Raw genomic sequence first — 26,957 nt, 5'->3', positions numbered from 1 at the left:
GGGTCTCCAATGTGGGGGTGCACTGTGCCAGGCCCCAGCAGCTAAACGGCATGTACTGTTCACCGTACCCTCAGTCTGCCAGTCCACTCATTTGTCCTGTGAAAAGAGATGGGGCCCAGCTCCCCACCAACACAGGTGGCTGCCTCTGCCTCGACCGACCGTTTCCAAGTGACGTTGAGCCCAGCAGGCCCAAGGCTCCCCCACCCCCCACTTCCTGTGTCGGCTCAGAACCCGCCTCCCCTCCCAGCCCTGGTGCCTGCTTCGGGTGATGGTGCGTCTCCCTCTTCCAAAGCCCCCTTCTCACCCCAGCACTGGGAGCAGTGGCCCCGAGTCCTCGTCCTCAGCGGGGTGGCACAAAAGGCCTTTGGTTTCTCTTCCAGAAGCACTAGGCCAGCGGGCCTGCACCATCTCTGTTCAGTGAGTGTCTAGGGGGAGGAAGATGCCATCGGAGAAGCTCTGGAGCGTCCTGGGGCTCTGCCTCTTATCCGGTGAGTAGGACGAAACGTAAAGGGCAAGGCGAGGGGTGTCATGCACTGGGAGGTGTAAGGAGCTGTGTGTGCCACGGTAGCTGGGCTGGAAGCTGATGGGGAAACGTGGCCGGGTCCTCGGAGGCAGCTGAGGAGAGCAGTGGGGTGGTCATCTCTCCTGAAAGCGGGCTCTGTGCCTTCAAGAAGGATCTCCTCCCGTCCCTGGACTCCCAGCCCTTGGGAGCTGATTTGAAGACAATGGGCAGAGCCGAGGGTGCTCCTTGTTGGGAGGATGCTGGCTGGTTGAACCCCAGCTCTGTGCAGGGTGGAGCCAGCTTCGCTTGAGACAGCAAAATACTCCATAGTTTTCGCTTCTTCTCAGTGACTCAAGAGCTTTCCATGGTGTAGTCCTCTGTGAAGCAAAGCGGAATAATGGATAAGTAACCAAGAGTGTTTTCAATCTATATATATAAAAGCCTAAGTGACCGTTATAACCAGTGGACCAAACAACCGGTTGACTGGTCACTTTGACGTGCACTGACCACCAGGGGGCAGATGCTCAATGCAGGAGCTGCCTCCTGGTGGTCAGTGCGCTCCCACAGCCAACCTCCTGCAGTCCCTCCCCCCGCCAGCCAGTCCGATCGCCCCAATTGCCAGCCAGGCTGAGGGATCCCTCCCATGCCTGAATTCCTGCACCGGGCCTCTAGTATTTCATATAAGCTACATTTCTTTAAGGTTGCCATTTATTGAGTTCTAGATACTCTGTAAAAAAAATAAAAATAAAAACCTTCACATGTGTTAACCAGGTTATCCTCACCTCCATCTTGGAAGGTAAACATCACCTCCTATTTTGTAGATGAAGAAACTGATCCTCACTGAGGTTAAAGAGCTTGTTTAAAACCACACAGGAGTGCTGAGCTGACCTGGGCGCTGTCTCTCTCTGCGGGCTGCACCCATAGGGGCTGTGCCGCAGCCGGGCGATGGCTCCCGGAGCCTGGTTTCAGGGCCCTGGGAGGTGCCCCTGGCAGGCTCCCACCTCAGCCACCGCCGCGGGGTCTGCACGGCCTGCTCCTTCCTGAGTGTCTCGCTCGAATGTGCACACACCTCCTGGACCTTGTTAGGCTGCGGCTTGGGCTGGGGCTCGGGATGGGGGTTGCGATTCTGCGAGTCTAACAGGCTCTCAGGCTCAGTCCGTTCCTGGTCCTGGTCCAGGGGCAGGCGTGGCTCCGGAGGAAGCAGGCGGGCATTTCCCTTAGAGGCCCACAGGATAAAGGATGGTTTGCTGAGAGAAAAGGAGAAGGAGGGGTGGGAAAGGGAGAGAGAGAGAGAGAGAGAGAGAGAGAGAGAGAGAGAGAGATCAAAGACCCACGCTCTCCTGGCCATTTGGCCCCATGAGGATGTGCCCACCTGCTGTGAGTGTAGGAGAGGGGCAGAGGTGTAGTCTCAGCCAGTGTGGGGGCTTTGGGTAAAGAGAGGGCTGGGTACACAGAGACCTTTCAGGCAAACCCAGGGAAACTGGTCAGGGTGACGAATCCCAGTTACTGCAGAGCGAGGGCCAGGGCCTGGGAGGGACCAGGCTTCTCTGTTGCACAGGCTGCATCCGTGAGTAACCAGAGCTTCAAACATGTCCATCTCCCAAATGCAAAACAAACGGAAACACTGAGACATCGGCCCACGCACGCCTCCTCCCCCGACGCGGCCCTCCCGGGAGCTCGCGGGCCTCCCCGGGTCAGAGACCAGTTTCCACCGCGAAGGCGTGGCTGCCATTCTCCCTCCCGGCTCCCAGAGAGCAGCGGCTTTGTCTCACCCGTTTGTCAGACACTGTGTTTTCGCGCTGAATGCGAGATGCTCTCCTGCCCTTTTTCACCCCGGCTTGGCCAGGAGTTGGGGTACAGGAGTGACTCACCCGCAGGGTGTGGGCAGGGCGATCAGTGTCCAGAAAGGGTCGGACAGGACACGGCGCTCTGCCTGGAACTGCAGGCACCACACACTGACTAACTCTGTTTTCTTCTGATTTTGTTCCAGTTGGCGCTTGGGGGCAAGAAGGTGAGATTCGTTCTTTCCTGGTTATGAAACCCGCCCACATTCTTTAGGTGTGAGGGGAGCCGGCCTCCCACAGGGCTTCCCCAGGCACACAGCAGGGGTTCCTGCCACCTGGTCCTTTGCTTTTCCTCCCTAAGTCTGGAGGAGGTCTGGCTGTAGCCGGGGAGAGGGGAATCTCAGAGACCGTAGCAACGAGTGAGCCCTGACCATTCAGAGGAAGCAAGTACGACTGTTCCATCGAGTTGAAAGTGCCAACCATTTAATTGCTGGATCCGCAGTTGGTGTGAGGTTCTGAGGAGGGGATGTAATACTCTGCGTGTGTGTGCGTGTGTGTGCGTGTGTGCACATGCTTACGTGTGGGCCTGGCCTGGGCTGCAGTCTCGGTCCTAGCAGTAGCGTCAGGGTCCCAGTGTTGGGAGACTTCCTAGTTAGTCGGCTCCTCCAGGCTGAGCGGCAGGACTCTGGAAGGCGGTCACGGTGCCGGCCTGCGCTTAGTGTCCTTGGGATCTTTTCTTTCCTTTCCTTCTCTTGCCATGCAGCAAGCTTTACAGCTCCGCACTGACAAACGGGGGTGTGCAGCGCAGGGGTGCTTCAGGCAGCTCGTCCCTAAGGAAGGCTGTGGCCGTCAGAGTGGATCTTGCTCAGAGTCGGTTTCTGCTCAGTGCGGACCTCCGCAGGGCTCGCTGAGGCAGCACGCGGGCGGGGCTGCTTCTCCCGGCTCTCCCGAGGTAGATTGACAGCTGACATGGTGTAAGTTTGAGGCACACAGCGTGATGATGTGGAATATGTATTGGGAGATGATTACTCAGAATTCATCTGTGTAAATGACCATCAGTTGTTTAACGTAGGACGCAGGGCCCACACCGTTTTCACATGTGGCCCTGGGCATTTGGAGACCACGTTACGTAGAGGCTGGGCAACAGTCCTCACCCCTGGGAGCAGGATCTGATCTTACAGCTGCTGGAAGTGTTGCTAATGGTCTCTTACGCTTTCTTTTTCAGAGAATAAAGACATTGGTAAGAGAATGTTTGCTCTTTACAACCTCTTTTCAAATGTGGAACCAAATGGTGGCGGGGGCAATCGCCATAACACACACTGAGGACCAGAGCTGTTAGAGGAAACGTGCGATCCTCCTTCAGTAGGCGTGTGGGCTTGTTGCCGTCACGTGTGTCCCTGAGCACACACTCCGGGAAGAAGATGCCTGTGGGTGAGGTCAGAGCCACCACAGCGTTAAGGTCACTGCAGGCAGAGACGGTGTCTGAGTCACCTGGCCGGGCACAGAACAGGTGCTCAATGCATATTCTTTGAGTGCATGAGTGATCAGACACATGCACGCATCATTAATTCCCTCCCCTCAAGAAGCAAATGGCCTGGTGAGAGAGAAATGCATGGTAGCACAGTGTGTTGTCTGCTATGAGGTGGGCAGATGCAGAGCAAAGTATCTGAATCCTGGCAGGGCTGGCTTGCTGAGTTCCTTTGAATAATTTATGAAACATCGCCGTTCCACAGCACCATCACATGTAAAATGGAAAGAATAGTGATACGCAGTTGGCAGGGTTGTTATGAGGGATGAGTAATTCTCGTAGAATACTATCTGGGCTATGGAAGACAGTTGGTGAATTTTAGCTGTTATATGGGAAGCATGCAGCCTAGATAATAGGCACTGACATTTATTGAGCATGGATGTTTTGGATACTACCCTCAATATTTTACCCAAGTTTCCTCATCCAACATCCCTATTCTGCAGAAAACCAAGGTTAGAAAATAAGTAAATAGTCCAATCACAGAGGTTAGTGTAAATGCAGGCTTAGCTGACGCTGAAGCTCATGTTCTTAGCCTCTGTGAACACTGCGTCCGGGTGCGTACAAAATCTTTGTGAGCAGATCCTGCTTCTAAGCATGAACACCGAGGCCTTTGGTGAGCATGTGTAAGTCTAGGCTCTGCAACTAAATTTGTGCCGATAAAAGTTGTGAACAATTTTCTTTACATTTTCTTGTCCACACACCGAGCAGTGAAATGTCTACTTCCTTTTAAATTGTTTTATGTATGATTTCTCATTTATTTAACATTTCTAAAAAATGGCAGTGTTGGAAAATTATTCCTAAGTCAAAATAATATCGACTGTCTGTTGTCATTATACTCCATCCCAATTAGTAGCAGATGGACAAACGTGGGGAACGGCTTGTGTACATTCCCTGGGATCTCAGCCAGAGAGCCGGGCGCAGCTCCGTGCTCCAGGGAGCAGAACCTTCCAGCGAAGGAAGGGAGAACTCACCTTGTTCTCATGCATCTGCTCTGCTCGGCCCATTCTCACCTTCATAATCCATCTAGTTCTCACAGATAACTGGTGAGGTAGATGTTTTATAGCTCCATTTTCCAGATAAGAAACTGAGGCTTAGAGAAGTTAAAACGACTTGACCTTGATCAAAGCCTAAGGCAGATTTGGAATTCAAACACAGGATTTCGGACTCGGCCCAGTGACCTGTCCCAGTAGCACCTGTAGCAAAACACCCTCAACAGAGAGAGGGCTCTCTCTCTCTCTCTCTCTCTCTCTCTCTCTCTCTCTCTCAATATATTTTTATTGATGTCAGAGAAGGGAGAGAGAGAAAAACATCGATGATGAGAGAGAATCATTGATCGGCTGCTTCCTGCACGCCCCACACTGGGGATCAAGCCTGCAACCTGGGCATGTGCCGTGACCAGGAATGGAACCGTGACCCCCTGGTTCATAGGTCAACTCAACCACTGAGCCACGCCGGCCGGGCAGGGCCGTCCCTTTGCACCACCCTCTCCTCTCTCCCAGTTGCCCTATCCAGGCTAAAGCACAGCCTAGTGCCGCCCAGGGTCCCAGACACAAGTCTCCCAAGAAGTGAGCACGCACCGCAGCCCCGCAGCCCTGGGGGAAGTCGCCCGCTGTGGGGAATGTGCTGGATTCCCAACTCAAAAAGGGATTTCAGTCGTCCTCCCTCTAACAAAATAATTGGGAGTTGGTTATATTCAGGGACATTTAAAATAAAGCCACTTTTTATTGGAAGAACCATTCCCTTAAAATGTATATAGTGCTTCCCATAATTTAAGGGCACACGCTGGTATATTCTCAATTTGATGTATCTGAGTTGTATCTATAAAGTTACCTCATGGACTAACGACATAGTATATCCCTTTAAGGCTCAGGGCATCCCAAGGATGGGCCCTCTGTGGGGATCCCTGAGGACTTGAAAAATTTTACCTACAACTTAAACTTACACCAAGGTCATTTCCTTACCATCTCTTCCTCTTCTCACTTCCAGGTGACTTTTCACATCATCCAAAGAGTAAGTCAGCCCTCGCTGAGGTGTGCCTAGCAAGGGTGCGAGTCAGTGTGGCCAGAACGAGTGAGAGCTGCTCCCGAGAACGGCGGCCCTGCCAACAGTGCATTCCCAACTCCTGTTCCAGACGCACTGCAGCAGGGACTCGCGTAGTCTTTCTCTGCTTCCATTCCCTCCTTCCCAAGTCCCCATGTCCATACCTAAACGCTAAAGTCACTTTCAAAAAGTTGTCTAGTACCCGTTAGTTTTTTTTGTTCGTTTTTTTTTGTTGTTGTGGGGGGGAGGGCGGTTGTTGTTGTTTTGTTAATCCATACCCAAGGATATTTTTTTCCATTGCTTTTCAGAGAGAGAAGAGTGGGAGGGAGGGAGGGAGGGAGGGAGGAAGGAAGGAAGGAAGGGAGAGAGAAACATCGATGTGAGAGAGAAACATCGATCGGGTGCCACCCAAACTCTCCCCATCCAGGGGCAGGGAGCAAATCGGAAACCCTGGTACATGCCCTTGACCAGGAATCCAACCCAAGACCCTTCAGTGTGTGGGCTGACGCCCTAACCACTGAACACACTGGCCATGGCTGGGCCCCTTTTTGCATAACCCCACTGTCATACCCTCCAGCCAGCAGAGTTCCCTTTTGACAACAAAATCTAAGACCCGAATGACAGATGACTTTCTGCATCTGGTTGGCTCTTTCGTTACTACTTTGCATTTCCTGAAATCTTACTGGTTTCTTCCGATTTCCCTCTTCTCTCCATTCCCCAGCATTTAAAGTCTCCATCTCCGGAACCAGGGTGGAGTTAACATGTCCTGAGGACCCTGATTCTGAGCAAATAAAATGGGAAAAAGATGGTGTACTAATACCCGATCATCACGAGGAACACCTGTTATTAGACAATTTCTCCGAAATGAAAAACAGCGGTCATTACACCTGCTACAGAGACAACTCGAATAACCATCGCAACCATCTCTACCTAAAAGCAAGAGGTAATGCAGGTCTCCAGCGCGAGCACAGCTAGACTGTTTAGGGAGGACCATCTCCAAAGGGCTCCTCCGTCATCCCCCCTCACCCAGCTCACAGCCCCCGCCTCTCTATGCCTCTCCTACACTCAGTACTGGGACTGTCTGGGGCCACACGGCACCCACGTTTTCTGCAACTTCGATTCAACACCAATGGGGGGCTATCTGGGTAAGCTCCGTCAGCACGCAATCTACAACAGCTTCTAGGAGACAGATGGCCTTACGGCACACCCAGGTGATGGCACCCTGGGAGCTCATCTGATGCTTTATCCAGATATGTGTCCTTTCAAAGGACTGGCAGAGAGACTCAAAGATGCTGTGATAAAACGGCGTCGCCAAGGCACTGTCACAAACCCTGACGGCGGCTGACATTCATTGGGTGCTTAGGTTTCAAGCACTATACCATAGACTCGCCTGGGACTTTTTGTTGTTGTCAATCCTCACCCGAGGATAATTTTCCACGGATTCTTAGGGAGAGTGGAAGAGAGAGGGAGAGACAGAGAGAAACGTTGAAGTGAGAGAAACACATCGATTGGTTGCCTCCTGCTGACCAGGGCCGGGCTGGGGAGGAGCCTGCAACCGAGGTACATGCCCTTGACCGGAATTGAACCTGGGACCCTTTGGTCCACAAGCAGATGCTCTATCCACTGAGCCAAACAGGCCAGGGCGGACTTTTTTCCCTGATGGCATCCTCTCAACAACCACATGAGTGAAGTGGCATGTGATTCCCATATAGGTGAGGGGACAGTCTTTGGGAGCTGAAAGCAATTCACGTCCTCACAGCAGGTGAGCAAGGAGCTGGGGCTTGAACCCAGACTGTCTGACGCCAGAGCTTCTCCCCAGAGCGGCCACGCTCTGTGGCTGTTATAAACATTGAAAGGAGGGCTCGGCGCTAGCGATGGCCAGCGCGTGAGGTTTGAAGGGAGAACCACTTGTCTGTCCCTCCCTCATCTCCGGTGTCCTTGTGTCTTCCGTCCTCGGTGACTTCTCCCCTCCCCCGCCCGCCCGCCCGCAGTGTGTGAGAACTGCATGGAGGTGGACCTGGTGGCCGTGGCCGGGATCATCGTGGCCGACGTCTGCCTCACCCTGGGCTTGCTGCTGCTGGTGTATCACTGGAGCAAGAACAGGAAGGCCAAGGCCAAGCCTGTGACCAGAGGCGTGGGTGCCGGCGGCAGGCCCGGTGGTAAGAGCACGGCGTTGGGTGGGAGGAGAGGCCCCGCAGAGGGGCGTCCGGCCGGGCAGGGTGGGCAGCGAGGCCACAGCCAGTCAAGGCGGCTTCTGTAGGACGTTCACTGTGTGGCCGCGATCTTGACATGGCTCCACTGCTCAGATCGCCTTCCCCTGCCCCCTCAGAAAAGGGCGAACGTTCCTTATGGGCAGGGCTCCCTCCAGCGCCTGTCCGCTCCGGAACCGCCGACTCCACCCGCCCCGGGGTGGGGGGCGGGGGGGAGCCCTTGGGACACTGCTCCCGCCTTTTCCTTTCCCTTCCTCCACGAGAAAGGAAACCCAGGAAGGACCTTGAGCTGAGGAAAGTCACAAAATGATAAGAGCAGTGGTGGCATTCGGGATGGGCTCAAAGGAGAAAGAGAGAAGAGGTGGCTGGAATGGAAGAGGGAGAGGGAGAGGAGGGAACAGAGGGGTTTGCGTCCTCCATCTGGTCTCAGTGAAAACAAATCTTCCCCCCACTTCCCCCCCCCCCACCTCGCCCTGCAGGACAAAACAAGGAGAGGCCACCGCCAGTTCCTAATCCGGACTATGAGGTAACAGGGGCTGGAGGGCTCAGGTCCCTCTAGAGGAGCGGGACAGTGGGACTGCTCATCGGGCCCGTCACACCTTAAAGCCCTCGCTCAGACTCCAAGACTCTCCCCCCAAGCCGCTCACAGTGAGGCAGGGCCACATAGGAGGCTGCGCAGTTTCCACCACGAGAGAGCGGCTGGCTCTTTTTTTCTTTTTTAACGTATTTGCATTGATTTCCGAGAGGAAGGGAGAGGGAGAGAGAGACAGCAATGATGAAGAGAATCGTTGATCAGCTGCCTCTGCGTGTCCCCTCCCGGGATTGAGCCTGCGACCTGGCTGTGTGGCCCTTGACCGGAATCTAACCCGGGACCCATCATTCCGCAGGCCGGCACTCTATCCACTGGGTCAAACCGGCGAGGCTGGCTTATTTCTCCATCAGCTGGGACACAGCCATGGGAATAACACATGTGTAAATTCTAGCATGATGAACTCGGGGCTGATGCCCCCCAGCATGCACCTGTACAGTCATGCCCGTTGTTGAATGATTCAAATGCTTCACGGATATAGAGCTCCCAGCCTCCCCCGCCCGCACACACGGCCAGACACCCCGCCTCTGCGCCCTGGACCGCCTCTTGACTGGACAGCGGGAGGGCTCCTGGCTGGCTAGCAGACGGTCATCAGGATCCTTCTGATTGGCTGCTGTGTGTGACTGCCAACTGTTAAATACCGTTACTATCACGCCTGAACACACCCAACAAATATTTATTGGGCACCAGCCAAGCACATGGCAGTCACTTCCCCACGCGTGGCTTTATGTAATTCTGACCAGCGCCCTGAGACGCGTGTCTTTCGATTCTCACTGCTGAGATGGGGACGCTGACTCCCAGGGGGACCAGAGCCAGGCTGTTGCCAGGCGATGCCAGCCTGCCTCCTGGCGCCTGGTCCAAGGTTCTTGCCTTTGCTCTGGAGCTAGATCCTTTGAGACCCCGCTTCCTCCCGCCCTGCTGACCTCCCTTCCCTTCCCCCAGCCCATCAGGAAAGGCCAGAGGGACCTGTACTCCGGACTGAACCAGAGAGGCGTCTGACACTCGTGAGGACCCACCTCCCAGGGCAGGCCTGGCTCCTCCCTCTCCAGGCACCGCTCCACCCTGGACCCCCCAGGAGATCTGTCCCCTGCCCAGAGGGGAACTCCCACCTGCAGCCTGCCCGCCCTCCCCCCATCCCCGCTCCCCCCAACCCCTTCGCACCTCTCTGCTGGCAGCCAGTCCTAGGATATTGCTGCCTCTTTGTTCTTTGAAATAGCGTTCCTCACCTATCACCCCGCACTCTCACCACCACTCCCCTCCTCTCTCTCTGGAGGTTCCTTCGCGCCCTCCCGTTCCTGCGTATAAGTTGCCTCACCCTCACTGTCCACCTGCCGTTCTGCTTGTCCAGCTCTCCTTTGGGCGACGCTCTGTGCGAGTGCCCTGGGTCAGCGCTGGCCGGGGTGCCCCCAGAGCTTCCTCTCCCCTTCTCCACTGCCCCTCCCCCGCCCAGGGTCACTGCCATCTCCGTGAGCATGCTGGGCTCCTGCGGGCGGGAGAGAGGAGAAATAAAGTGCACTTGGCTGAAAGAATCGCTGTCCTCTTCCTGCGGGGCCTTCGAGGCAGCCTGTGTCCCACAGTCGGCCCTTCTGCCTGTGACCAAGTCCCAGCTGTGGTCCCCGGCCAGGACCACTGTCTTCCGGGGCGGGCGGGCGTCACCTCTTCGGAGAGAGCACTAGGGAAGCAGAGAGAGAACTATTAGCCACTTGACTCACTTCTCTTGGGAAAAAACGTCAAAGTGGCAGAGAGTGACGGAGGGGCCAGTCCGTACAGGGTGAGGCCGGCTCAGAGGCTTCACAGGCAGCGCGGCCGCAGGTGACCAGGCGCAGGGCCGGGGGGGGGGGGGGGCGGGGGGGGGGACAGATCTCCCAGCTGCACCACCCTCACTGCTAGGGACCTCGGGCACACCCCTTCCCCTCTCCCTGCCTCTCTCCTCATCAGAACATCAGATGCTGCAGAGGCAAAAGCAGAGTCCAGGTAAGGCAGTCCCCAGGTCTGGGGCCTCGAACCATTTCCAAAGGCAGCGCCATAACGCTCTGCGGGGTCAGAGACGGTCTGTCTCCATCCTGACTGCGCTCCTCGCGCCCAGAGCAGAGCCTGGCACTGTGTGGGCTCAGAGTTGTGTGAGGAAAGCGCTGCCCGTGGGTCAATGCCGAGGGGACAGCCTCGGGGGCGATCCTGATCCAGATGCAGCACCCCACTGTGACCCCCTCCACCGGGGTCATCACACTGACCTCCCCCACTGTGACCCCCTCCACCGGGATCATCACACTGACCCCCCACTGTGACCCCTCCACCGGGGTCATCACACTGACCCCCCACTGTGACCCCCTCCACCGGGATCATCACACTGACCCCCCACTGTGACCCCCTCCACCGGGATCATCACACTGACCCCCCACTGTGACCCCTCCACCGGGGTCATCACACTGACCCCCCACTGTAACCCCCCTCCACCGGGGTCATCACACTGACCCCCCACTGTGACCCCTCCACCGGGATCATCACACTGACCCCCCACTGTGACCCCCTCCACCGGGATCATCACACTGACCTCCCCCACTGTGACCCCCTCCACCGGGGTCATCACACTGACCCCCCACTGTGACCCCTCCACCAGGATCATCACACTGACCCCCCACTGTGACCCCCCTCCACCGGGGTCATCACACTGACCCCCCACTGTGACCCCCTCCACCGGGATCATCACACTTACCCCCCACTGTGACCCCTCCACCGGGATCATCACACTGACCCCCCACTGTGACCCTCTCCACCGGGATCATCACACTGACCTCCCCCACTGTGACCCCCTCCACCGGGGTCATCACACTGACCCCCCACTGTGACCCCCTCCACCGGGGTCATCACACTGACCCCCCACTGTGACCCCCTCCACCGGGGTCATCACACTGACCCCCCACTGTGACCCCCTCCACCTGGGATGTCGCGATGACCCACACCTGTCTCCGAAGTGGATGTCAGAGTCTGTGGGGAGACCTGGGCACATTTCTATTTCACCTTCAAATTATGAAGGAAAAATTTCTTTAATACAGTCAGTTTGATGTCAAAACCTTATTTTTAATTACAAAAGGCATTCCAGGAAGCGTTGATTAAAAAACTGGTGTTTATAAGGTTAATTTGGTTGTAAATGAACAGAATCACTTCTATTAGAATGTTGGTAAAAGTTTTCATAAATGAAAGAAAAGGAAAGGAAGAGCTGCGGGTGGCGGGGGAGGGGAGGGAAGAGGGGAAGAGAGCAGCGGCCTCACTCTCTGTGAGGGCGGCAGCCAGAGCCGCTGTGGGCAGGAGCCAGGATGTGGGCTGCAGGCCTGCCAGTGAGCGTGAGAGACCTGCTGCACCTGAGGCCAGTGTGGGAGCCCCCCACAGCCCCCCAGCGCCCAGGCGCAGCTTGAGGAGAGAGGCCTGAGCACTGACATGGGTCTCGGTCCAGCTCAAGCCAGCGGGCTCTCCCTTCTCCCTCTCTGCACTCAGAAAGCTCCCTGTGACCACAGGGCTATCTGTGTGTGCGACCAGGACCGAAAAAGCCTTTGGTGGTGTGGACAGAAGGGGCCACATGCTGACCTGACAGCTCAGGGGAGGCCTGCATGGCGGTCTTGCAAAGTCAGAGACCTAAAGTCACCACAAAGGATGGTCTGAAATGGAACTTTAACTAAAGCAGTGATGGTGGGCAGTCACCTCCTAGGCCGGTATCTGCACTGACAAGGTCAACCTTTACCTGAACTGAGCCCACCTGTCTTTTTGCGTCTATGGTAACACACCCTTGAAATATCTGGGTAACTTGTAACTTCCCTTTTTCTGGACCCCTTGGGGCACAACCTAATGTGCTGGGCGCCAGGACAGAGACCACAGATTCCTTCATTATCATGTTAATTGTTCCTGCACCCACCTACGTGTGTGTCCGTCATTTTACTTTTTATCCAATCCCAGGGGTTTCCCGCTTTGCTTTCTCCCGCCTCTCTAGTCTATCACCAATGGATCTCATGTACCCACCTACGTCCCTCCTTTGATTACAATGTATAAATACAGATGTAACCCGCCAATCTCCGGAGCATTACCTCAATCCATTGAGATACTACTTCCCAGCAATTGTCAACAGTCTGGCTCAAATAAACATAAAATTCTCTCCAGGTCTGCACGTTTCTATGTGAACAGTGGTGCATACTCAGTCGGCTTGTGACCGCAGCTTCTGTGTGACGGGCCCTGTTGAAACACTGCTTCTTTCCTGATAAACTCTCTTGCTACTTTGCCAAATTCATTATTAAATCTAGTAGTTTTTTGGTGGAGTCTTTAGGGTTTTCTATATACAATATCATGTCTCCTGCAAATAATGAGAGTTTTACTTCCTCCTTCCCAATTTGGATGCCGTTTATTTCTTCTTCTTGTCTGATTGCTGTGGCTAGGACTTCCAGTACTATGTTGAATGAGAGTGGTGAAAGTGGACATCCCTGTCTTTTTCCTGGTCTTAGGGGAAATGGTTTTAGTTTTTGCCCATTGAGCATGATGTTTGCTATAGGTTTGTCATCTATGGCCTTTATCATGTTGAGAGATATGCTCCCTTTATTCCCACTTTGCTGAGAGTTTTTATCAAAAGTGGGTGTGAGGTTTTGTCAAAAGCTTTTGTCTGTGTCTATTGATATTCCCTCTAAACTCTCAACACTTATGCTCACAAGGAGTCCCCTGAGGGTGACCTTCACTAGCTGCTGACCAGTAGGCTGGCCCGGGGTGGCTGTCTCGTCCCGGGCATATTTGATGGTGCCCAGTCAAGGCGAGGTGTGGCTCAGCATGATAAGAGCAGCAACAGTTACCATTAGTGAGCATCTGCTATGCTCTAGAAATTGTCTTAGCACTTTACTCGATTTGTCCCATCTAATCCTCATGACAACCAGACAGGGTGCATGTTGTTGTCCTTGTTTTACAGCTGCCTACACGGCTCAGAGAGGTGAGCCGTGAGGTTGTATGTTAGTGAGGAGAGAGCCAGAAGGAGGAGCAGAGCATCTGACTGCAAAACTCTGAGCCGTTCCCAGGGCTAGTGTGGTTGTCGAGAATGCTCTCCGGCTTCCCGACTTACAAGCTGTGTGCAGTCATTTAGGTTTTCCTTCAGCAAGTGCTTTGCTTTTTTCTTTTTTTAATATATTTTTATTGATTTCAGAGAGGAAGGGAGAAGAAGAGAGAGATAGAAAGATCAATGATGAGAGAGAATCATTGATTGGCTGCCTCCTGCAGGCCCCCTACTAAGAATCGAGCCCGCAACCCATGCATGTGCCCTTGACCAGAATCAAACCCAGGACCCTTCAATCTGCAGGCCAATGCTCTATCCACTGAGCCAAACCAGTGAGGGCAAGAGTGCTTTTCTAACCACAGGCAGACCAGCACTGTGCTGAGGCTCCGGGGGACAAACGGTTCCCATCTTCAAGGAGCTTGCAGTCACATAATCGTGCCCACACATGCAGGAAGTTCAACGGCCACAGGGCACAAATGTGACTGAGTGCCCTGAGTACCCCAGACTGTGTGCCCGGTGTTCTAAGGAGCGCCTGAGAGAGCTGAGGTGGTAGGGAAGCAACATGCATGAGAGACGGGATCTGGGCCTTAGAGGGAAGGGTGGATAGACTGTGAAGAGAAAGGAGAAGACACTCTGCTCACTAAAGATAAAATAGATAACCCAAAGAGCCCTTTATTCATTTTATTTTTAAAAAATATATTTTTATTGATTTCAGAGAGGAAGGGAGGGGGGAGAGAGCGGGGGAGGAGAGAGAGAGAGAGAGAGAAAGAGAGAGAGAGAGAAAAAGAGAGAGAGAAACATCAATGATGAGAGAATCATTGATCCGCTGCCTCCTGCACGCCTCCTACTGGGGCTCAAGCCCACATCCAGGGCATGTGACCTGACCAGGAATCTAACCATGGTTCATAGGTCCACGCTCAACCACTGAGCCACGCCGGTAGAGCCCTTAAGCTACTAAATAATTTTAATATATACTTAAAAACCTTCCCACAAAGAAAACTCAGACCAAGATGACTTCATTGGTGAAATCTACCCAGAATTTAAGAAAGAAATAATGCCAATTCTACACATACTCTTCCAGAAAATCTAAGAGGAAATACTTCCAACTCGTTCTATGGAGACCAAATTCACCTTGCGTAATGGTTCATTTTAAGTGTCAAGCTGAGCCATGCTACCGCGATATTTGGTCAAGCATATCTGGACATCATTGTGAAAGTACTTTTTAGTTGAGATTGACATTTAAATCAGTAGACTTTGATGAAAGCAGGCTACTCTCCATAATGTGAGTGAGCCTCATCCAATCAGTTGAAGGCCTTAAGAAAAAAACAGACTGAGGTCCTCTGAGGAAAAGGGAACTCTCTCTGTCTCTAGACTGCCTTTAGACCCAAGATGCCGCATCAGCTCCTCCCTGTCTCCAGCCTGCCCACCTGCCCGACCACCTGTAGATTTTGGACTTGTCAGCCTTCACACTTGCATGAGCCAACTCCTTAAAATAAATCTCTCTCTCTTTCATATCTCTCTCTCTCTCTCTCTCTCTCTCTCTCTCTCTCTCTCTCTAGATAGATAGATAGATAGATAGATAGATAGATAGATATTAGTTATATTTCCGTGGAGAGCCCTGACTAATATACCCTTATGCCAAAACCAGACAAAAAAATTACAAGAAAACTGAAAACCAATATTCCTTATGAATAAATGCAAGGTTTTTTTTCACAAAATTTTGGTAAATTTCATCTAATAATATATCAAAAGAAATATCACAGTGATCAAGTACAGTTTACTTCAGGAATGCAGGGTTGGTTTAACAGATCATGCCACTGATGTAATTTATAATTTATATGGTTTTACTTTTTCAGTAAAGTAAAACCATATAAACATCTCAATGGATGCCGAAGAAGCACTTGACAATACAACTATTTTCACTAAAAATTCTCAACAAACTGGAAAGAGAAGGGAATGTTCTCAACCTGTCAAAGGGCATCTAAGAAAAACCTACAGCCAACCTCATACTTAATGATGAAGACAACGCTTTCCCTGTAAGATCACAAATAAGGCAAGAATGCCCACTCTCGCCGAAACCGGTTTGGCTCAGTGGATAGAGCGTCGGCCTGCGGACTCAAGGGTCCCAGGTTCGATTCCAGTCAAGGGCATGTACCTTGGTTGCGGGCACATCCCCAGTGGGGGGTGTGCAGGAGGCAGCTGATCGATGTTTCTCTCTCATCGATGTTTCTAACTCTTTATCACTCTCTCTTCCTCTCTGTAAAAAATCAATAATATATATATATATATATATATATATATATATATATATATATATATAAGAATGCCCACTCTCCACTTCCATGCAACATTGCACAGGCGGCTGAGCCAGGGCACAGAGCTGAAATAAAACACGTCCACGTTGGACGTGGGAAAGTTAAACTGTCTTTATTCACAAGCAGCACGGTCATCTATGTAGAACATCTAGTGGGGTCGACAAAAAGCTACTAGAATTAGTAATTGGGTTGAAGAAGTATTCAGGATACAAGGTCAATATACCAAAAGCAACTGTATTTCTATATTCACCACTAAACAACTGGACATTTAAATGTTTAAAATACCATACACAATAACATCAAAAAATATAAAAGCCTTTCAGGATAAATCTGACAAAAGACATGTTCATGGATTGGAAGACTCAATATCATTAAGATGTCAATTCTTCCCAAATTGTCTATAAATTCAATGCAATCATAATCAAAATCCTAACAGGCACTTTGTAGTCAGAATTTGAGAAGCCAATTTGTATGGGAGTGCAAAGGAACTAGAATAGTCTTACTACTTTCTTTAAAAATTTATCCCAGCCTGGCCGGTGTGGGTCAGTGGTTGAGCATCAACCTATAAAACAGGAAGTCATGGTTCAATTCCCGGTCAGGGCACATGCCCGGGTTTCGGGCTCAATCCCTAGTGTGGGGCATGTAGAAGGCAGCCAGTTGATGATTCTCTCTCATCTTTTATGTTTCTATCTCTCTCTCCCTCTCCCTTCCTCTCTGAAATCAATACAAATTTTTCTTAAGTGTATCCCAGCCATACCCCCTCTGGGTATTTATCCAATAGAAACAAAAGCACAGGTCCACACAATGACATATATGTAAATGTTCACAGCAGCTTTATGTGTAATAGCCCAAACCAGGAAACAACCCAAAAGACTAGTAACCGTCCAACAGGCAAGCCGCCACGCGTGTCCGCACAGGGGAACGCTGCTGAGCATAAACAAGGCAGAAGCGTGATGGAGGCAACAAGAGGCGTGAATCTCCAAGTCATCACGCTGAGTATGAGAAGCCAGACCGAAAGGAGCCCTGTCACACAGCATTTCATCTATGTCAGCTGTGGGGAACGCACACCAGCCTGCAATGGCCGCAAGCAGGTCAGCGGCGGCCTGGGGCGTGGAGAGGAGGAGGCTGGGACGCCCGCACAGGAGCACAGGAGGCTGCCGGGGCGAGGGATGGTCTTACCTTGACTGCAGCCACGTTTCACAAGCGTGTGTATGTGCCAAAACTCACCAAGTCTCACCATTTAAATGCATTCAGTCCGCCCACCTCATAAGTCTGCTTTTCCAAGGCACACACGGAGGGCCGAAAGGGACCAAGGCACACACGGAGGGCCGAAAGGGACCACGCTTCCGGAGGTGCTCAGGCGGCGGGCAGTGCTCCCACCCTGGCTGCCCGCTAAAATCACCTGAAGTCCGCATGCCCCAGACCAATGACTCTCTCTCTCTCTCTCTCTCTCTCTCTCTCGCTCTCGCTCTCGCTCTCTTTTCCTCTCTGAAATCAATAAAAATAAAATTTTTAAATATATTTTTATTGATTTCAGAGAGGAAGGGAGAGAGAGAGAGAGAGAGAGAAACATCAATGATCGAGCCTGCAACCCTAGCATGGGCCCTTGACCGGAATCAAACCGGGGACCCTTCAGTCTGCAGGCTGACACCCTATCCACTGAGCCACACCGGCTAGGGCAATAAAAATAAATTTGAAAAAAATTAGAATATCTGGGGTGGAATCACCCAGACACCATACCCTTTAAAGCTCCTCAGGAAATCCCAGGTGAGCCAGGGTGGAGCACTGTGAGAAATACCCGGGGCATAACAGTGTGTGAGGAATAAAGGTAAAAGGACGTGCGCAGACACAGGTACTGGGGCAATGCAAGCCGGGGAAGGGTGGCCCGAGGTGAAGTCGGATCTAGGGTGAGGAGGAATGCGCAGGGTCAGAATAAATCTATGAAGGTAGCATGTGTTGTCAATGGGACGTTCACTCTGTCTACCAAAATCAGGGTCTGTGTATGTCTTGAAATACAGTGGGCAGAACAGCCCTCCCATCCCCATCTCTCTCGTCGGGGCTCACCTGATAGAGCTGGTCGTTCCTCCACAGAGCTTGAGAGGCAGCAGCTAGGAGAGCCAGGAGAGTGAGACTCATCCAGATCTGGCCATGTGAGTGCTAATTCTTTTCTTTGGGGGGAATCCTGGTCTATAAAATGCACACGCTCATTAAACTGTCCTGAAGTCTGTTCAATTACTCTTACTCGGAGAACAAGAGGAGAGTTCCGCCTATGACGGGCAGGATAGGCATAAAGAATACAAGAGAGTAAGTGGTCTCAGTTCTTCCTCTAAACCGGAGGCTCTCCGAATTGGGGTTGTTTCAGAATCACCTGTGGACTGCATGCCTGGCATGGGGTCCACGGGTCTATATTCTTTTTTAAAAAATGTTTTTTATTGATTTCAGAGGGAGAGAGAAACATCAATGATGAGAGAGAATCTTCTATTGGCTGCTTCCTGCACACCTCCTACTGGGGATCAAACATGTGCTGATGGGGAATCGAACCATGACCTCCTGGTTCATAAGTCGACATTCAACCACTGAGTCACACTGGCTGGGCCCAAGTGTCTATATTCGCAATAAGTCCCTTAGACTCCCAAGGTTTCAGAACCACCATTAACCCACCAGCTGAAGAGGATATAATATATATATAATTGATTTCAGAGAGGAAGGGAGAGGGAGAGATAGAAACATCAATGATGAGAGAGACTCATTAATCAGCTGCCTCCTGCAGATCAAGCCCACAACACAGGCATGTGTCCTTGACAGGAATCGAACCCAGGACCCTGGGTTCTATTCACGCTCTATCCACTGAGCCAAACCAACTAGGGCTGAAGCGGACATCTATTGAAAACATCCTAGCCCTGGCTGGTTTGGCTCAGTGGATGGCGCATCGGCCTGCGGACTGAAGGATCCTGGGTTCAGTTCCGGTCAAGGGCATGTACCTAGGTTGTAGACTCGATCCCTGGCCCTGGTCAGTACACGTGCAGGAGGCAACCAATTGATGTGTCTCTCTCACACTGAAGTTTCTCTCTCTGTCTCTCCCCCTCTTTCACTCTCTCTAAATATCAATGGGAAAACATCCTCAGGTGAGGACCAACAACCACAACCAAAGAGAAAACATCCTAAACCCCCACCCAGTCTCAAGCTCCAGTTTTGCCACTGAGTGGCGAGGGATGACGTGTTTTAATTGATGAAGGGTTTCGGCTGCCAGTTTATCGTGCATGCAGGTAGGGGCAGGGCAGGTTCTGGGGGAGGAAGGTAAGTGGTACTGAGGGGCCTGGGCTGAGACCTCCTCACAGCTAATGGCTTCACAGGGCTCATAACACCGAGGCCAGTCCCTCAGCAGAAGAGGGACGTTCCCACACACAGGAAGTGAGTCCCAGGGCCCTTGATGTCTCTGCCATCTGCGCTCATGATGTCATGGAAACTTGTGTGTGGCTGGGTCCCCGAACCGGCAGCCGCCTCAGCTGTGGTGAGGGAACCAGAGCTCAGGAAGTGCTGTGCTGGGGCTGCCTGGAGGCGGCAAGTAGCCAGGCAGTGTGGCGGGCAGACCCTGCCCCCAGGAGCCCACCAGGTCAGAAGCACCGTGAGCCAAGTTGTAATGAGAGATTGCCCATCACCCGGTTCATGGAGGCCAGAGGCAGGGAAGCGATGAAGGGAGAACACACGTGGGCAGGAGGGCAAGGACCCTGCCAAGTCAGGACGGCTCCTAGGCCTGGGCCCGGAGCTTTGGAAAGTTCAGGAGCCTGCCACATGCAAGAAGACATCTTTATTGGCTGAGCAGGAGGAAAAGGGACGATCGGCAGCCGGTGCTCCATCAGTCTCAGGTTCACCTGCTCCGAGGCCAGCTCTCACCAAGGTGGCTGTACTGAGCATTGTTCCGGTCTCTGAGGGGCTAAGAGAGGAGAAGGGGCAGGGGCAGGGCTCCCCCAAGCGGGCCCCAGTCGGCTGCTGAGAGCTGGTGCCTGGCCTTTCCAGACCCCACCCGCAGTAAACTCCTTACTAGGACCACGCACGTAACCCCTACTGTCAGCTTCTGCATCGCCACTCCCCCTCCTCCCATCCCATCTCTCTCACCAGGGCTCACCTGGTAGAGCTGGTCGTTCCTCAGTAGAGCTTGAGTGTCAGCAGCTAGAAGAGCCAGGAAAGCGTATTAGAAAGGGCCTGGGGGAGGAGATGTGAGACCCTATGGACACTGCCGGGGAGCTGCAGGCGGTCACAGCCTCGCAAGTCTGCGTGAGCAACGTGGGCACCCACGTCCTTCAATAACCAGCTGTAAAAATCCTTAGGGGAGTGATTCCCAGGTGAGTCACTACCCACTCCAGCCCCAATGCTTAGCAGGTGCACATCCACAACACACACACACACACACACACACACACACTCTCTGTCCTTCCCACTTACCCCTGGAGAGCCTTCCAGTCTCGTGTCCAGCAAAGCAGTAGACTCCCAAAGCAAGGAGCAGGGTGGCGAGGACATCGGTGACAATGATGCCGGCCAGGGTGGCGGAGTCCAGCTCCACGCAGTTCTGACACACTGGGGGGAGGGGCAAGAGGAGAGGTTGGGGCCCTTTCAAGACCAGGAAGCCACCTCTGCCTCCTGGGGCAGCCCCGGGCTCTCTCCAGTCAAGCCCTGAACTTAAGATCCTTGGAGAAAGGCCTGCTGGTGGCCTTGCTATATCCACCTCTGCTCTTCCTCCCAACGCATCCCTGAGGCGGGCCCACAAGCAGTCTCAGCTTTACAGGAAATTAAACAGGCAAAGGCCAAACCGCTCTCCCAACGAAGCCCCTGCTGCTGGGGTCACAGGCTCCTACTGCTCTTTCCTCCTTAGCTGAGCTCTCTCCAGCTCTGAGGGCCCGAGAGTCTGGCTCATTCCATCACAGGAGGAGCCCGTTTGTTTAGAAAACAGACTGGTCCACCACAGTCCACAGCTAGGAAGGTCTCTCATCCAGAGGCCCCCTCCATGCCCACCCAAAGGCTCAGGGGGCACGCACTTCGATAATATACTTGCAGGGTGTATGAGACGCCTGTTTCCTGCAGCCGAATGCACGTGTACGCTCCCCGAGGGTCCAGGACGCGTCTTCCCAAGTCCACAGTCTGATTGTCCGGTGGTAACAGGTTCCCCCTCGTTCCCTCTAGCCACGTGATGTTGCCGGTGCAATTCAAAAACACTTTGTCCTCAAGTTCCTCCACGAATTCCAGGAGGGGGCTCACTAGGGGGGAAAAGTACTGTGATTGGAGCCACCTCTTCGCTCTGCCCAGACCCCTTGTTCTGCTGAGGCTCATACTTAAGAAAGACCACTTTTCAAGTCTAGTTTATGGTTTCTTGCCGAGAGAAGTCACAAGAGAAAGGCTTCAGGTGGCTGCCCATGAACCTCAGGGGCCGGGAAGGACACAGGATGTGGTCCACGCTGAGGGCAGGCCCCGATGGACAAAGAGCAAAGGAGGAACCGTAGAAACGGTTCATCTAAGGGCCTTCCTGGAAATGAATCCAGACCACTGATTCAGAGCAGGAGGGAGCAGAGCCTGCGGAAGCACCACGAGGCACAAACAGGCAGAGGCTCCTTGCTTGGAGACGTCTGCCTCTCCCTCTCGGAAAGCGTCCACTTCTGCTTCCCAGCCCGCCTACAACACTCCCCTCCAGCTTCTCCCCCTTTTCCTCACCCCACAACAGTAGAGAGGGTGGGGGTGAGAGAAGCTGGTATGAACTACCAGCCCGTGGTCCCGCAGGGAAGCCAGGGCGAATCCCACGCAGAGAGTTTCAGTTGTTCTGCCCTTGCTGAAGGGGAGAAGGACTGAAGGGAAATGTGGCAAATCTCTTCTCGGGGCTCCACACAAGGCAAGTCCCGTGGGGAGCTAGGGCTGGGGGCATGGCCAGCACCTCTAGACCCACTGCAGGGCTTGGCGAGAGAGCAGCTCGCCGTCCACAGAGGCACTGGCATCTGTCCCTCCAATCCCAGGGATCGTGGGCGCTACCTTCTCCCTGAGGGTACACTCAGTTACCAGTGTGGATACAAGAGCCCCGTCCAGAAAACCCCAGTGCCTCCAAAGCAGGTCAAGAACACATGCGTGTCCTCAGGGAGAGAGGTACATCAGGTTCTTCACATCCCGCACGCATGTCCTGCTTGGGGATGTTTCCCCTGAAAATGCTGGGTGTCCCAAAGCACCTAACTCCTTGGTCACCATTCATCCCAGGTCCCCCGGGACTGAAGGGGTTCCTGGGACAGGAACCAGGCCAACAGAGATGAGTTGGTCGCTCTCTTTCCCCAAATCTGCCCTCCCTTCTGCTCAGCCCAAAGTGAGCGTTTCTCTTCAAGCATTCCCCTGTGTGCTGGACCCGAGAGGCCTGGATCCCAGAGGCCGGCTGCCCCAGAGGGACGGTGCTGCCACTGTCAGCCCTCGGCTCAGGCACACACCCACTTCCCACAGAGCTCTGGCCTGGGCCTTCGGAGAGACACTCGAGGCCAAGATGAACCCTTCACTGGAGCCGGTCAAAGCCACGAGCCCACTTCCCAGACCCGGGGCTCCACCCCAGCACTCCCTCCTGGACAGCCCTGCCGAGTGGCAGAGCCGGCGCCCAGGACCTACAAGCGGGTCTCACTCCAGGTGGCAATGTCCCTCTCGGTCTCTTCTCCCAGGAGCTGCCACGCCGCTGGAGAAGCCTTACCGTGGGAGAGAAGGGTGGCCAGCGTCAGGCCAGCCAGAAACCTGCTGCGCTCCATCTTCCAACAGAATCCACGCAGGAGCTAGAGCCGGTCACAGGGTCACAGGGTCACAGGGCTGCCGGCCGCGGGGAGAGCGGCCTCCCCAGCTGACTCGCAGACCAGACAGAGGGGAGGGTGGGGAGGCACCAGAAGGCCTGTTTCTCTGCTCTCTGCCTCGAGGATGGGGGATTGTGGGGTGCGCCGCTTCCGGTGGGTGGGAAGGAAACAGGTGCGAGTTGCTGTCTGAACAGGAAGCGTAGGGGTGGAGTGAAAGGGGGAGCAGAGAATGTGAGAAGGTTGCCTGATTTCTGGGAGGCAGAAGGAGATTGAGGACGATCCTTTCCTGGGTCACTGATGAAAAACGAGAACTTGAGAGTTCCTGTGAACAACAAACTACATGTATGCACCACCTAAAACTGCCACCTCTCAAAACGAGGAGAGCTGTGCGCCCCTCCCGCCCGCTAAGTTCCCCACGCCTGGTCTTTCGCGGGACCCTGCCGAGGTCTTCTCTGAGCAGCTTGGGACAGCCAACCGCGTGTTCTTACCAGCAGGAGGGTGGGCTTCGGAGCTCCTGCCTCCCGCTGGGCCGGGCCGGCCGTGGGATTTTCCGTCTAATGCCCTCGGTACCACGATAAGGCTTGGTTTGGCTCCCTGCTTCTTTTTCATTTTTAGTTTCAAGTGGCATTCAACGCTGTACCAGCTGCAGGTGCACAGAAGAGTGGCTAGATGTGTATATAACTTACCAAGTGACCCTACCCTGGTGTGCCTTGCACCCACCTCGCACAGTTACTACACAGTTATTGCAATAGTATTGATTATATTCCCTATGCTGTACTTTACTTCCCTGTGACTATTTTGTAACTACCAACTTGTACTTTTTTTAAAATATATTTTTATTGATTTCAGAGAGGAAGGGAGAAGGAGAGAGAGATAGATGATGAGAGAGAATTATTGATCGGCTGCCTCCTGCACACCCCACACTGGGGATCAAGCCCTCAACCCGGGCATGTGCCCAGACCAGGAATTGAACCATGACCTTCCTGGTTCATAGGTCGATGCTCAACCACTGAGCCATGCAGGCTGGGCTCAATTTGTATTCTTAATCCCTGTACTTTTCTCGTCCAGCCTCCCAACCCTTCTCCCATCTGACAATCATCAATTTGTTTCTGTATCTATGAGTTTGTTTATTCTACTTTTTTATTGCTTTTAGAGAGGGAGGAGGGGAGAGAGGGAGAGAGGGAGAGAGGGAGAGAGAAAGGGGGAGAGAGAGAGAGAGAGAGAGAGAGAGAGAGAGAGAGAGAGAGAGACATCGATATGAGAGATATACATCATCAGTTGCCTCCCATATGCACCCGACCAGGGATCAAACCCACAGCCTAGGTATGTGTTCTGACCGGGAATCGAACCCGAAGCCTTCCAGTGCAAGGACAACGCTCCAACCAACTGTGGCTCGCTGGTCAGGCCTGTGTATTCTGCTTTTGAGAGTCCACATATAAGTGAAACCATGTGGCCCTGGTCCTCCTCAGTCTGACTCACTGCACCCAGAACAGTACCCTCGAGGTCCATCCATGTGGTAAATAGTAAGATTTCATTCTTTTCCGTGGTAAGCAGTTATTGCCATCTTATTCGTTGTTTTCTGACTGCCTTTGTAGTTCTCTGTTCCTTTCCTATTCTCTTGCTCCCTTCTCTTGTACATTTTTTATCTTTATTGTTGAAAGTATTACATATGCCCCCATTTTCTCCCCACTGACCTCTTCTAGCCCGCCCTGCCCCCCACCCCAGGCCTCTTGCATGTTGTTGACTTCCTGTAGTGTTGTATCTGGATTCTTACCTCTTGTTTCCTGTGTATCTCTTGTAGATTTTTCAGTTTATGGTTTCCATGTGTTTCATACATACCAAGCCATGCTTACAGCAGTCCATGTTAAGTGGATGGTCTCAAACACTTTCTAAAATCACTATCGTTTTTACTCACCCCCTCCATATTTATGTTGTTACCAGTTTTTCTTTGTGTGTTTGTGTGTATCCTTTAATTTACTGTTGTAATTACACATGATCTTCCCACTTTTTAAAATATTTTTATTTATTTCAGAGAGGAAGGGAGAGAGAGAGAGATAGAAACATCGATGATGAGAGAGAATCATTGATCAGCTGCCTCCTGCACGCCCCCTTCAGGGGATTGATCCCACAACCTGGGCATGTGCCTTTGATCAGAATCGAACCAAGAACCCTTGAGTCTGCAGGCGGACGCTCTATCCACTGAGCCACACCAGCCAGGGTTGACCTTCCACTTTTGCCTTTTAATCTTTGTAACTTGCTTTAGTGTTGGTTGAGCCACTGACTCTATTATGTGTTTGTCTCTGTCAGTGAGACATTTTTTCTTTGCAATATTTTCTTATTCATATTTTTCTTACTTCTTTTTATTTTTTTCCCTTTTTTTTCCTTTTTTTTTTTTTTTTTCCCTACTTCTTTTTAAAGAAGATCCTTTAACATTTCTTGTAATACTGGTTTAGTGGTGATAAACTTCTTCAGCTTTTTCTTATCTGGAAAGTTCTATTGTTGTTTAGTTTCTGTTTCATAATCATAAAGTTAACTCTGCAATCCAGCTATACTTAGAGAGGGTAAGGAAATATGGAACCCAGTGAACTGTGGTGAGAGCATTAAGGTTACAGGACATTCCAAGCAGATGGAGTGAAGAGATGCTCTTCTGAGATACAGAAGGAATGGTCCAGTAGTTAAGATAAAACACAAGTCATCCCCCAGCTGGTTTTGCTCAGTGGATAGAGCGTTGGCCTATGGACTGAAGAGTCTGGGGTTCGATTCTGGTGAAGGGCAGATGCCTGGATTACAGGCTCTGTCCCCATGGGGGGGGTGCAGGAGACAGCCGATAAATGATTCTCTCTCATCATTGATGTTTCTATCTCTCTCTCTCCCTCTCCCTTCCTCTCTGAAATCAATACAAATATATTTTAAAGAAAACATACAATGCCCTAGCCAGTTTGGCTCAGTGAATAGAGTGTCAGCCTGCGGACTGAAGGGTCCCGGGTTCGATTCCGACCAAGGGCACATGCCTGGGTGTGGGCTTGATCCCTAATGTGGGGTGTGCAGGAGGCAGCCAATCAATGATTCTCTCTCATCATTGATGTTTCTCTCTCTCCCTCCCTCGCCCTTCCTCTCTCAAATCAATAAAGAAATATATTTTTTTTAAAAAGAAAACACACAAGTCAAATTTATTAAAGTAGTCCACAGTCAGCAATGGCGATCGTCTTACTGGTCTTGCCATTCCCGAACCTGAAGCACTCATGGCTGCCACAATATCCATGCTGACCAAAGACCACATGGTGGCCATCCACCCACTCCGGCTTGGCGGTGCAGAGGAAAACTGGGCACCGTTTGTGTTGGGCCCAGCATTGGCCATGGGCAAGATGCCAGGACCCATATGCCTCAGGATGAAATTCTCACCCTCAAATTTCTCCCCATGGATGGACTTGCCACCTGTGCCATCATGGCGTGTGAGGTCACCACCTGGCACATAAATCCTGGAATAATTCTATGCAAGCAGGAACCTTAATAGCCAGATCCTCTCTCCCCAGTGCTCAGAGCACGAGAGTTGTCTGCTGTCTTTGGAACTTGGTCTTCAAATAGCTCGAAGAAGGTGTGGCCCAAGGGCTCCCACCCACAGTGATGTCGAGAGACAAGGTGGGTTCCCAGGGCTGGCACGAGTGGCTCCGGGTCAGCAGAGTCTAAGGCCGGCAGAAGTTCTTTATCTGAACTTTGATTCTGAATAATAACCTTTCTGGGAAGACCCTTGCTTTTCATCACTTTGAATATTTCTTGCCAATCCCTCACCCTGCGAAGTTTCTGTTGAGAAATTAGCTGGCAGTCTTATGGGCGCTCCCTTGTAGACAACTAACTGCTTTCCTCTTGCTGTTTTTTAGATTATGTCTTTGTCTTTAACCTTTGTCATTTTAATTATGATGTGTTTCGGAGTGGGCCTCTTTCGATTCATCTTGTTTGGGACTCTCTGCACTTCATGCACTTATATGTCTATTTTCTTCCACAGGTTAGGGAAGTTTTTCATCATTATTTTTTTTCTTTTTTTTTTTCTTTGTTAATGTTCATCTGAGGATATTTTTTCCATTGATTTTTAGAGAGAGTGGAAGGAAGAAGGAGAGGCAGAGAGAGAGAAACATCGATGTGAAAGAGACACATCAATTGATTGCCTCCTG

At 52.2% G+C, this 26,957-nt stretch overlaps 2 protein-coding genes across 3 annotated transcripts; one reads left to right on the top strand and one right to left on the bottom strand.

Annotated features, from left to right (window-relative positions):
* Positions 1-244: 244 nt before the first annotated feature.
* On the top strand, positions 245-10,152 carry LOC103293819 (T-cell surface glycoprotein CD3 epsilon chain). 2 transcript variants are annotated; one of them, XM_028158459.2, is made up of 9 exons: positions 245-271; positions 381-488; positions 2,493-2,513; positions 3,512-3,526; positions 5,801-5,824; positions 6,576-6,797; positions 7,846-8,013; positions 8,544-8,590; positions 9,596-10,152. In XM_028158459.2, the coding sequence occupies exons 2-9, from the start codon at positions 440-442 to the stop codon at positions 9,650-9,652; spliced, it is 603 nt and encodes a 200-aa protein (XP_028014260.2). In that variant the 5' UTR covers positions 245-271; positions 381-439; the 3' UTR covers positions 9,653-10,152. The 2 variants fall into 2 exon arrangements, with proteins under 2 accessions (XP_028014260.2, XP_028014259.2); XM_028158458.2 differs by lacking the exon at positions 245-271 and having other exon boundaries at positions 318-488.
* Positions 10,153-19,781: 9,629 nt separating this feature from the next.
* LOC103293741 (T-cell surface glycoprotein CD3 delta chain) lies at positions 19,782-22,906 on the bottom strand. Its single transcript, XM_008150108.3, has 5 exons — positions 22,695-22,906; positions 21,022-21,240; positions 20,432-20,563; positions 20,115-20,158; positions 19,782-19,922 (listed from the first exon to the last, which is right to left on the bottom strand). The coding sequence occupies exons 1-5, from the start codon at positions 22,747-22,749 to the stop codon at positions 19,857-19,859; spliced, it is 516 nt and encodes a 171-aa protein (XP_008148330.2). The 5' UTR covers positions 22,750-22,906; the 3' UTR covers positions 19,782-19,856.
* Between the last annotated feature and the right edge of the window lie 4,051 nt (positions 22,907-26,957).

Source organism: Eptesicus fuscus, chromosome 13 (assembly GCF_027574615.1).
Source record: "Eptesicus fuscus isolate TK198812 chromosome 13, DD_ASM_mEF_20220401, whole genome shotgun sequence".
NCBI lineage: Eukaryota > Metazoa > Chordata > Mammalia > Chiroptera > Vespertilionidae > Eptesicus > Eptesicus fuscus.
Note: the sequence above shows the minus strand (reverse complement) of the source record. Positions and strands in the feature narration are given on the sequence as shown.